General features: G+C 37.1%; 1 protein-coding gene and 1 pseudogene across 1 annotated transcript; one reads left to right on the forward strand and one right to left on the reverse strand.

Moving 5' to 3' along the window:
- The first annotated feature begins 1,143 nt into the window (after positions 1-1,143).
- LOC129304021 (flocculation protein FLO11) lies at positions 1,144-6,596 on the forward strand. The gene is made up of 5 exons (XM_054943642.1): positions 1,144-1,993; positions 2,177-2,294; positions 3,818-3,932; positions 4,767-5,858; positions 6,058-6,596. The coding sequence occupies exons 1-5, from the start codon at positions 1,786-1,788 to the stop codon at positions 6,313-6,315; spliced, it is 1,791 nt and encodes a 596-aa protein (XP_054799617.1). The 5' UTR covers positions 1,144-1,785; the 3' UTR covers positions 6,316-6,596.
- Positions 6,597-8,058: 1,462 nt separating this feature from the next.
- On the reverse strand, positions 8,059-11,454 carry LOC129302186 (putative receptor-like protein kinase At3g47110; annotated as a pseudogene).
- Between the last annotated feature and the right edge of the window lie 425 nt (positions 11,455-11,879).

Genomic DNA, 11,879 nt, shown 5'->3' on the forward strand with positions numbered 1-11,879 from the left:
GATTAACTATTTCAATAAATCCCTTTCACTTAAACAAGAGAGAATCACGCTCAATAACTTGACAAGAGAATTATTTGCTGGATAAATACTAAAGTAATAATAACAATTATTCTTAATTTTTTTTTGTCATTGTTTTAATAATAAACAATTTCATATTAATCTTTCGCTGTAAATAATTTTTTTAAAAGGTATTTGGATGTGATTTTTCTTTTAAACAAATATTTCATTTAATGAGAAGATTATTAAATATTAAACTCATTTATCACAAATAAAATTTTGGATTATTTAATAACATTTAATTCCTTTAATTATGAAATTTCAAAAGCAATTTTTAAAAATTGCAATCTAGGGCACTGCTTAAATCATTTGACTTTTTGTTACCTCAATGTATCATTACTATTAGCATTTGTGAACTGCCAGGCATGCACGCTGGATCGAACCCATGACTTACAAAGTCAAGCCAAGATGCTCCATCTGCATATTAGTAGTTTTTTTTTTTTTTTTGGTTGTTGTTGGACAAAGCATAGTAGTAGTTCATTAGTACTATTATATATATATATATATATAGAAAAAAACATAAAAATGTATAAAAGACCAAAATTAAAGATTTGTAGTTGACTTCATAAAAATTAATAACTGATATCATCATCCATCCATTCAATGATTCAAATATAGTACTTTTACAATTGATCTTGTGTATTAGGATTAAATGATGTGTCGTTTTTTTTTTTTTTTGCATGAAGTTTAACTACTTAGAGATACTTTATCCAGGCAAAAATAGGACATGATATGAATAATCATGAAAGATTTAAGATGATTTTACCACAATTTTGGGCAAACTGAAAAAAAGAATTACTACAGTGAAAAACTCTCCCACTCGAATCCACTCAATTATTATTGATTATCATTATTATTGTATTGTAACACTGACTAGTCGAATAGTGAATCAATGAATGGCTGCCTGAATATTATAATCCAAATTATTGAAGGCGGAAATTTGAAAATTGAAATGTCCAAACAGGGACGAACAAGGAATTAAGCAAACCTTGGGGGGCATGACAGCAAAATCACGATCTTGAAATTCAAAAAGGAGAATATAAAATGAGGGCATTACCGTGATTATCCACCGATGTAAAGGCCGAAGCTTGTAGCGTGAGCTTCAAGTGAGAGAAACAACACCAGCTGTACGGCGTCTCTTCCTCCGTCTTCCCCATTTCGCACCTCAAGAATCTCTCATTTACCTTTCACTGCCACTTTCCCTTCACAGTTAGCCTCTCCGCTTCCGATCTCTCCCTCTTACACCCTTCTCGGCCACAAGCTTTGATACGTTCAATGGGGTTCTTTGTGGAGCCCGAGTCTTTGCGGAGGTTCCGTCTCTTTCTCCTGTAGCTATTTTTGGCTCAGTGTTGCAATGCTGTTCTATTTGAGTTGAGAGCATTTTTTTCTTCCACAAAGATTTGAGCTTGGCACAAGATTCAGGTTTCGTACGGGATGTTGATTTGAACTCAATGCTGAAGAACTGCAGAATATTTGTTTGCTAAGGGTAACTTCAAATTCGCGGCATAGTAGAAGTCAGATTCTGAGATCTAATTGTGTTCGTTTAGGTTTCGAAGAGTTGATGGGGGTGATGAAAGTGCATATGATTTAGAAAACCACACTTGGTGGTGTGAACGAGAAGCGAACTTGGGTTCTCCCCGTTGGGGGCCTTGCGCTTTCCATAGTTCACCTCATTCTATCCTTGAATATTAATCCTACTTGGGTTGGTTGGGTTTGGATTTTTGGAGGATGAATCGTAGTTTCAGGGCGCAGGAGTCGCAAATGCAAGCGGCCTTAAAACAGAGGCAGCAGCAAATGGGGGGATTAAGGTCTTCGATGATGAAGGAGAAGGATGAGGAACTTGCACTATTCCTGGAGATGAAAAAGCGCGAGAAGGAACGTAGCGATCTTCTGCTTCACAGCTCTGAGGAGTTCGATGCCCCACTAAATTCAATAGGTATAGAACATATGTTCAAGAGCTTTTATTTTATCTGAGATCAGTACTTGAATCTGTTTTTTGTTAGTTTACTGTTATCCTTTGTTGTAGTTTAAGAACTGCAAAATCCTTGTTCTTGTATTGACATTATTTACGGTGTTGTATAATTTTCTCCTTGTTATCCGCTCTCTTTTAATATTGCAGGCTCAAATCCGGGTACTTCACCCATATTTAATATTGCAGCAACTACGCCAGCTCCTCCACGTAAAACTGGTGCTGATGATTTTCTCAATTCAGAAAATGATAAAAATGACTATGACTGGTAATGTGATACCGATCTAGTCTTTTTCTTCACAATTTTGCTATTGTTGATTACTCTTAGTACAATGCAATAATTGGGATCGAGACTTTTCCCTTTCTGATGGATGAACGATTGTGGGATGTATTCATGAAGAATACATTTTAGTGAAAAACTCACATTCTGCCATTAACAGTGTACATTTTTTAAAAGACTTGATGCGCTCCAAATAATATAGTTTTCTTAGAGTAACTGAAGAAAGTAGTTGTCTAACGCATGAAAAATGCATTCCTCAAATTTTCAGCCTTCATGCTGTGCTGACAATCCGCTTGACAGTTTTCTGTTTTGGATTTCTTCATTAAATTTCTAGTCATTTTAATTGTTAGCATTCATTAATTCCGCAGATATGTCATATTGTTTCACTGGTCGCAATGTCAATTTTAATGTTATCTGCCTCTGCTTACATTTCTAGTAGGATAACTTGTCTTATGGCATATTTCTAATTCTAGAACTGTTCTTTTGATTTTTTTTATTTCAGGGTAAACATTTAATAATTTGCCTTGTTCTAGAATCCTAATCATCTGGAAGATATATGCTTTATTGAGTGCAGCAACTTTCATAGAAATCCCCACAGAACCTCTCAAAATGGATCATGGTCCTGATATATAAATCCAAAATAATGAGAAGTGATAGATATCTTCTGAAACTATGTGCAATAGAATTCAATAATATCATAGAAACACTGGATTTGATACATTAGCAGGCAAGCATTCTGTTTTTTTCCCCTTCTGATAAAATGATAAATAACTTATATTAAAAAAATGATGAATAACTTGAGAATTCTTTTTAAGCTTTTTTATAAAATTAGATATAAAAAATTTCAGCTCAGATGTGCTATGTTTATGATCTAATGAGAAAAAAATCATGAACATCTTAGATATGCCAGCCATGGTTTTTAAGACCTGTTCTTTTGTGATATTTCTGATCCTGGACATGTTCTTTTGATTTCTTCCTTCATGAGGAAGCTTTTGATGACTTAACTTTCTTTTAGAATCTACATTGTTCAGGAGTTTTACACTTTACAGTTTGTAGCAGCTTTCATTGAAGTTTCCACGAATCTCTACATGGATCATGGGCCTTAACATTTAAATACAGAATAATGAAAAGTTATACATGTCCTTTTAACCATATGCAATAGGATTTGATAATCATGGTCAGAAACACAGGACTGTGGGCAAGCATTCTGTTCTTTACTTATGATAAAATGATAAATAACTTAGGAGTTCTTCTTCTTATATACATACATATAGTGAAATTTGTGGACTAGAAATAGAGAATAAAATTGGTGAAAATAAATTTCAGGCACAGACTTGCTAGGTGTATGATCTAATGAATACTAGACGTGTTTTTTGTTAATGCAGCATGTGCTTTTTCTGGGCCCAATTGCAGTGCATGCAACTGAACATGGTTGCAATTATGTTTCTTACTAATGAAAACTGTAAATTATTGTTTTCCAAAATGGTGCTGAGTGAAGCTCATCATTTCAGGCTCCTAACTCCTCCTGGGACTCCTCTTTTTCCTTCTCTGGAGATGGAATCACGAAAGACTGTCATGAGTCAGCTTGGACCTCCAACCACACGTCCCACTGCACTGAAATCAAGAGTAAGTACTTTTACTGTAGATTTCAGAGCTTGTAATTTTGCTTGTGTTGATTGGCAGATTTGCAACTTTTGTGCCTGGTTTTAAGTTGCCAAGAGGATTGTGAGTGTATCATGGAGGAGATATGAATTTAGTTGTCAAGTTGGTGTTAGTGACAGAAGAAAGTTTAGTTAGTCAATTGGTGTTAGTAACAGAAGAAAGTCAGTTAATTAAAACTCTGACTAGCAGAGTCATTAAATATCATTGTACATAGTGGAGTAACATAGTGGAGTTAGCTTTGACAGTTAACGACGTCTGAATTCATCTACTATTTCCTCACTTCTCTTCTATTCCTACTTCTTTCTTAGCTGTTGGATTGTCACACTCATTATGAATTCTTGGTTTTGAGGAAACAATCTTTTCTGCAAGCAATATCATTCTCAGGGAGTATGCATAAACTTGACTTAAAGAAGATATAGATGATTTACTTGACATGTAGAAACCATACTGATTCCACATTTTTTAGTTGCTGATGCCTGCCTAGGTAGTAGGGATATCTAGTTCACATGTGGCATTCCTCAATCCAAGGATTTCCATGGATATGATGAAACCACCTTATCATCATCCTATCACATTTTTACAGATTGGACTTCACTTAAATTGTTTGTTTATGAAAAGAAACTGTCAAGATCCGTTGTCATCTTGTAAATTTATCACTATTGATTCTTAGTTACGAAGGTGATGCTCCTTATTGTAAAATTTAAATATATGCCATATTACTACAGAATTTGGAATCTCTATGTTTATAGTTAGGAAGTCATTGTTTTTCTTTTGTTAATTGCTTCCTTGTGGCTATAGTTGGCAAATCCAACACCAGAGCCTGCTGGAAGGAGCAACTTAGCATCTAGACAACCGGCTGCCTCCCCTGGATTGAGCTCTTCAAGCAGTGGCACACGTAGGCCCTCATCATCAGGGGGTCCAGTATCAAGACCTGCAACTCCTACTGGACGCTCAACATTGACCTCAGCTTCAAAATCATCAAGACCTTCAACACCTACTTCTCGCACCACTGTGCCTTCAAGAAGCACTATAACTGCTACCAAGCCCACAGTGTCTGCCACGAAGGCTGCAGTTTCTGCTTCCAAGACCATAGTCCCTGCAGCTAAATCCACAACTCCATCAAGATCGTCTACACCTTTGTCCAGGTCTACAGCTAGGTCGTCAACACCAACTTCCAGGCCTACCTTGCCTCCATCCAGGCCCACATCAAGGGCATCAACTCCAACTCGCAGGCCCTCAACACCATCAAGTGCACCTGCTGCTCCTTCAGTTAAGACAACTTCTATTTCCAGGTCTGCTCCCATGACATCAAGGCAGCCAACTCCTGTGACATCGAGGCTGCCAACTCCTGTGAAATCCAGGCAACCAGTTTCAACGGCATTAAAGCAATCAGTACCGTCACATGGCACTTCACCAACAGCAAGACCAAGACCTTGGAAGCCATCTGAGATGCCTGGTTTTTCTCTTGATGCTCCACCCAATTTGAGGACAACGTTACCTGATAGGCCATTGTCAGCTACTAGGGGCAGGCCTGGAGCACCTGTTTCTCGGTCCTCATCTGTTGAGCCCGGTCCTAGTGGAAGACCTAAGAGGCAATCATGTTCTCCTTCAAGAGGGCGTACCTCCAATGGTATGGTTCATACAAGTGGAAGCTCTATGCCAGCAGTTAGCCGTGGGCACTCCAAAGTGAATGACAATGTCAGCCCCGTAGTAATTGGCACTAAAATGGTTGAGAGGGTTATAAATATGCGTAAATTAGTGCCACCAAGAATGGATGACAAAAATTCTCCCCATAGTAATATCTCAGGCAAGTCATCTACATCTCCTGAAAGCTCCGGTTTTGGAAGGACACTGTCGAAGAAATCCCTGGACATGGCTATCAGGCATATGGTATGGGTCTTTTGTGTATTCTATTACTGGATTTTTATTTTTTCTTCTGTGAGTTGAAGGTAAACTTGGTACATGCAGCTCATAAACTACTATTGTTTATCTTACGCATTTTATCAATCTACTATTGATTTTAATTGGAATGATGGCGTTGAATGATGATCTTAAATAAATTTTCCTCATGTTTTTGCCTTGGACGCAGGATATAAGGCGAACCATTCCTGGAAACTTGCGGCCCTTAATGACAAATATTCCAGCATCATCTATGTATAGCGTGCGGTCAGGGTCCCAGCGAAGCCGGACAATTAGCATTTCAGGTTCTCCTCATGCCACAAGCAGCAATGCTAGTTCTGAAGTGAGTGTAAACAACAACGGACTCTGCTTAGATAGTAGTGAAGTAGATGATGATATTGGCAGTGAGAGAGGCGGTCAATCTCCTGCCAGTGTACGAGGCAGGTAAACAGCTATCACATTGGACGTGTCTCGGCTGAAACAAAATTAGGAACCGGGCTCATATCCAGAGTTCCTGGCATATTGGAGTTGGATATGGAACTAACCATGCTTGTTCTGTTGTAAAGTTTATTGGAAGTGATGATCATGTAACCTTAACCTTTTGTATTTCGAGGAATCTTTGACATCAGGTAGCTCCGTTTTATGCTGCAACGCTAGTGCTCATTTTTTAAAGCAGGCTGAGGTCTGTGTCCTTTATGAAATGAAGGTTGAGCTCGTTATGGAAAACCATGAGACGATCCTTCTAAAAATATTATGATGTAATTTGCTCCTGATATGTTAGCATCATCGCTGGAGAAGTAATTCTGGTGTTGATTTGAGTGTCAGGTAAAATGCCGAAATTAAAATTGGCAGTCTTGCGGATTTCTCCTCCAGGTGTAGGTTGTTTTGGTTGTCAAGATATTTGTTTTCATTAACGTACTTTTTCCGTTCAAAATTACAAGAACTAATTTTTACCATTCAGGAAAACAATCAGTTATCATTAAAAATATATTTATTTTTATTGGTTAAAATATATTTTTAATCTTCTAATTTTATATGAGGTTTCATTTTGATTCTTTTATTTTATAATTTATTATTTTAATCTTTTAATCCTAATATCCTTATTTTTAAATGATTATTTTTTATATCAATTATTATTATTTTAAAAAAATTAAAAATATTTTATTAATATTTAAAATTTTAATGTAAAAATTTATTGAAATGAAATTAACAGTGCTAGGATTAAATTAGTAAAAACACTTTATAAAGTTATGGGATTAAAATGAAACCTTATGGAAAGTAAAAAATTATTTTGGTTATTTTTATTTAATGGTGTGAATCACAAATAAATAAATTTTTTTTAATTTCAAATATTCATTAAGGGTATTTTTGAAAAAAATTTCATTTAATACTAAAATGCTTTGTATTTTTAAATAAGACTTTTGTGAAATTCTTTTCATAATTTTGAATATAAAGAGTATTCATTATTTTGGTAACAACAACACAAATAAAACTTAGTAAGTGCATCATTTTTTTTTTGTGATTTGATTAAATTTATTACTTTTATTTTAACAATTATACGTTTTTTTAAAAAAATTATTTTTATTAATGATTTTTTTAACATAATGCATCTCTTTCAAACATAAAAGTATTCTATTGTTTTAACTGTTGTATTGAAGAGAGAATTACTATTTCATGCTAAAGGTTAACATTAATATGATTATGTTTTACTATAATTATAATAAGTAAAAGATTATAATGTTTGGTGAATGTTTTGAGCCTGGGCTTGTGCTAAACAGTTCCTCCGATTCAGCCCTGCCTTTACTGGGCCTTGCCCGTTAACTCGTGAAGTGATAGGCCGAAAGGCGAAAACGAAGTCTGCGAACTCAGAAATACCGTTAGGTACTGATAGGACACACAAGTGCTGGCCTTGTTGCCGACTGGTCATTTTGTGTGAAAGATGCAATTGCAAGTTTGCTCCTTGGGAGATCTTGGGGCCACTTTTTCGGTAGTCCACCAAAACCATTCAACCACGACGATGGCCATTTTGGTTGAGACTTGGGATAGTAACTATGAGAGATGTTTGGCTGGAAGAAAAATGGAGATTATGAATGTTTTTTTTTTTTTTTTCTGGCACATAACAGCCTCAGTTTTGCCACTAATTGACCATCATCAGTGTACATAAATAATATAAAAATCTCCACAAACCCAATGCAAAATGTAACCCTCTTTTTGACAAAAACAAAACTACAATTAACATATCCAAGTGATAAACCAAGTTTTTCTGAGTTCTAGACACGGAACGAAATATAGGTACATTCACTTTCAAAAGCCATGATGCATAGAAATTTTCCCACCAGTCGGGGGCAACCTCTTTTTAATCGCAAGCAACTCCGCCAGAGCATCTTTTATCCCCATCCGTTCACCAGGCAAATCTACTGAACATGCCACTCCAATCCTGCCAAAGCTGATCAAAGACTCTCGAATTTCAAGTTCCACGTTTGGCTTCTTCATCACTTTCACGTGGTCTTGTTCAAATGGTCTCAGCAAACTTGAGTCCACTATCTCAATGACTCTTCTGGCAGTGCCAACTTACAGAACTTGTGTAGGCTTAGATCTTCTCCAAACATGCTGTCTGTTGGCTTTTTTCCAGTGAGCATCTCTAGCAATAGAACGCCATAACTAAAGATATCCCCTTGTGGCGTCACAGGCCCACCTGCTTCATACTCTGTACAAGAATCAATTATTTAAACAACGTAAATGCATGTTGGATGTTCAAAATTATTGTTGGGCAAGATTGAATCCTTTTGCGATAGCTTTTTGATCAAGCTTCAACTTTGAATTCTACTTACTATTTTACAAAGTGGTTATGTAAAAATGACATTAACAAGACAAAAAGTAATGTACCTGGAGGAATATAACCAATGGTTCCTTTAATTGCTGAAGAAGTAGTTTGATCTCCACCAGAGTAGCTTGTAACCTCACGAAGGAGCTTAGCTAACCCAAAGTCTCCTAAGTGAGCAACCATTTCATCATCGAGAAGAACATTACTTGGCTTGATGTCACAATGAACAATAGCTACCTCACAATCATGGTGAAGATAATCCAAGGCATGAGCTACATCAATAGCTATGTCTAATCTTTGTGCAAATTTTTGAAGTGGATTTCTTGACTCACCATTTTCATCCATTGACAACCGCTTCTCCAAACTCCCATTTGGCATAAACTCAAAAACCAGGGCCATAAAATCGACTCCCTTGTAATCAATGCTGGAACAACAAGATAGGATCTTTAGAAGGCTTCGGTGGCGGACTTTACTTAGAGTTTTGCATTCATTGATGAAACTTTTCATCGCCCCGTGTGTCTGAAGATTTAGCACCTTTACAACAATAGGTTTCTCATAATGGTGAAGAGTTCCTCTGTACACAGAACCAAAGCTTCCAGAGCCCACCAAGTTAGACGAAGAAAACCCATTGGTAGCATCATGTAGCTCTCCATAGGAAACCCTTAAAAGCCCATTCTGCATAGAAGATGAGGAAAGAGATAACACGTTTGGCTTTCTCCTCCAATAAATAATGATGGAAACTACAAAACAAATGAAAGCACTGCTTATCACAATGATGAGGATGATGATGGTTTTAAAAGGCTTCTTAGGCTTATTTGAACATGCAGGCAGCTTCAATTCAGGTACCCCACCACAGAGATCCTCATTTCCTGTGAGTGAGATAGCAGTGATGTGATCAAACACTCCTCCTTTTGGAACCTCCCCGTGAAGATGGTTGAAAGAGAGGTTCAAGGCCTTCAAAAATGGAAGCTTTTTTAATCCATTGGGAATTGTGCCTGACAAATTATTTCTCGAAAGATCCAAGATTTCAAGAGATTTTAGCAAACCAAAAGATGAGGGAATGCTTCCTTGGAAAAAGTTTCCATTCAAATAAAGCTTTGATAACTCAGAACATTCGCCTAGTGCAATTGGAATATCACCAGAAATTTTGTTTTCAAAAACATATAGTTCCACTAAATGCTTCAGCTTACCAAACTCTGATGGAAGGGGACCAATCAAGGAATTGTAAGACAGGTTCAGAACTATTAAATCTTCTAGCTGACCAAATGTACCAGTGGGTATATTACCACCCAAGTTATTTGCGGAAAGATACAAATGCTGCATACTCTTGCAACGTTTGAGGGCAGGGGGAATACTTCCCTCAAAATTGTTGTTGTTTAAATACAGATCGAACAACTTGGTAAGATTGCCAAGAAAGGTAGGAATATTTCCAGATAATTTGTTTATTTGGAGGAACATTCTTCCAAGATTTTTCAATTTTCCAATTGAATCTGGAATTTCACCACGAAGAAGGTTATGTCCCATATCGAGAAATGTTAAGTCAGATAGTTTCCCAATCTCTTCAGGTATGGTTCCAGAGATCTTATTGTGTCCCATAAGAAGTGTATCCAATGGTGAGGTGAAGTTTCCAATTGACTTTGGCAATACACCACCAAATCCATTTCCTTGTAGGCTCAATTTATGCAATTGGCTACAGTTGGTTAATGAAGAAAGGAAATCCAAATCACCATTGCTTCCATTCCCCAATATATTGAAGTCAATGTTCAATTCAAGAAGATTTTGCAGTCTTCCCAAAGAGTTTGGAAATGGCCCACTAAGACGATTTGCAATTATATCTACCATTTGCAATTGAGAGAGATTGGCAAATGAGGGAGGAATAGTTCCAGTTAAAGAGTTGTTTCCAACCCAAAAAATTTGAACATTAGGGAAAGAAAGGTCTATATTTGATGGAATAGCTCCAGACAAGTGGTTATCTCCCAAATCGAAGTCCTCGATATTGGAAAGATTATAGAGTGAAGAAGGTATTGTACCAGACAAATTATTTATGTCTAGAAGAAGAGCGTTCAAACTTGACAACCGGCCAAGAGTTTGAGGTATACTTCCTTCCAGATTATTTTTTGGAAGACCCAACTCCCTCAATGAAGAAAGATTTCCCAAGGAGTGTGGAATACTACCAAAAAAGTTATTGGCAGAAAGGAACAAAGAGTTAAGCAATCTCATTGAACCTAACCAGGGGGAACTTTACCAGTCAAGTTATTGAAGTTCAAGTTAATAACTTGCAGATTTGAACAGTTAGAAAGCTCAATAGGGATCTCTCCCTGGAAGTTATCATGTCTTAGGAAGAGAATTTGCAACCGTTTGAGACGGCCAATTTCTCTGGGGATCTCCCCATGCAATCCGGTGTCAGAAACATTAAGTAGTTTAAGGAAGGTTAGATTACCTATTGCTGGCGCAAGACTCCCATCCAAACTCTGACCTGTTAACAACAGTGCAGAGACTATCACGTGGGGAGTATTGCAGAAAACACCATCCCATTTACAGAAGTGGTGAGACTGGTTCCATGAAGGCAGAACTTGAGGATTGCTATTGGTGAGCTTGTCCTTCAAAGCCAGCAGAGCGAGCCTATTAGTTTCTGGACCCATAGGCTTGGCAGATGTGAGTGGCAGCAAGGTTTGTGATGCCATGAAGAGCAGCGGAAAATTGATGGTGATGACAAAGTACGGGATCATTTTGTCTACCGATCGAGAAAAAGTTTGGAACTTGAACCGGAGTACTGATAGAAAAGTAGGGGAGGAGTGGATTTAGATATGTTGCCTAAAGCGTGCTTATAAAGTTACACACACATCTAGGTCGGTGACTTGAGAAACATTTTGAAGCCACAGTCAAAAAGCTTGCACAAGTCACTTTCACACACACATATATATATATATATTGATACAGTACAGTTGGTGAAGAACTTCCAAACTTGACTGACTTGCTACGATTAGAGTAACGAACAGGGAATTTCCACCCATCGCAAATTTCGGGCATGGAAAAGTCAAGGAACTTATGTGGTGGGTCCTGTGATTCCCCTAATGCATTTTCATCAATTGTTCCCAGTTATACTTTGATATCACAGCACTCTCCCAAGCCGGGAGGTCTACTCTTCCACTCGCACCTTTGGAAAAATTAGCCAACTTGGTTCAGTT

Source organism: Prosopis cineraria, unplaced genomic scaffold, assembly GCF_029017545.1.
Source record: "Prosopis cineraria cultivar Desert tree isolate PC_DT_omini unplaced genomic scaffold, ASM2901754v1 PC2, whole genome shotgun sequence".
Lineage (NCBI taxonomy): Eukaryota > Viridiplantae > Streptophyta > Magnoliopsida > Fabales > Fabaceae > Prosopis > Prosopis cineraria.

Coding starts and splice junctions, on each gene's coding strand:
- LOC129304021 (XM_054943642.1), top strand. CDS start 1,786: ATGAATCGTAGTTTCAGGGCGCAGGAGTCGCAAATGCAAGCGGCCTTA. Junction 3,933..4,766: donor CCACTGCACTGAAATCAAGA/GTAAGTACTTTT, acceptor TTGTGGCTATAG/TTGGCAAATCCAACACCAGA. Junction 5,859..6,057: donor ACATGGCTATCAGGCATATG/GTATGGGTCTTT, acceptor CCTTGGACGCAG/GATATAAGGCGAACCATTCC.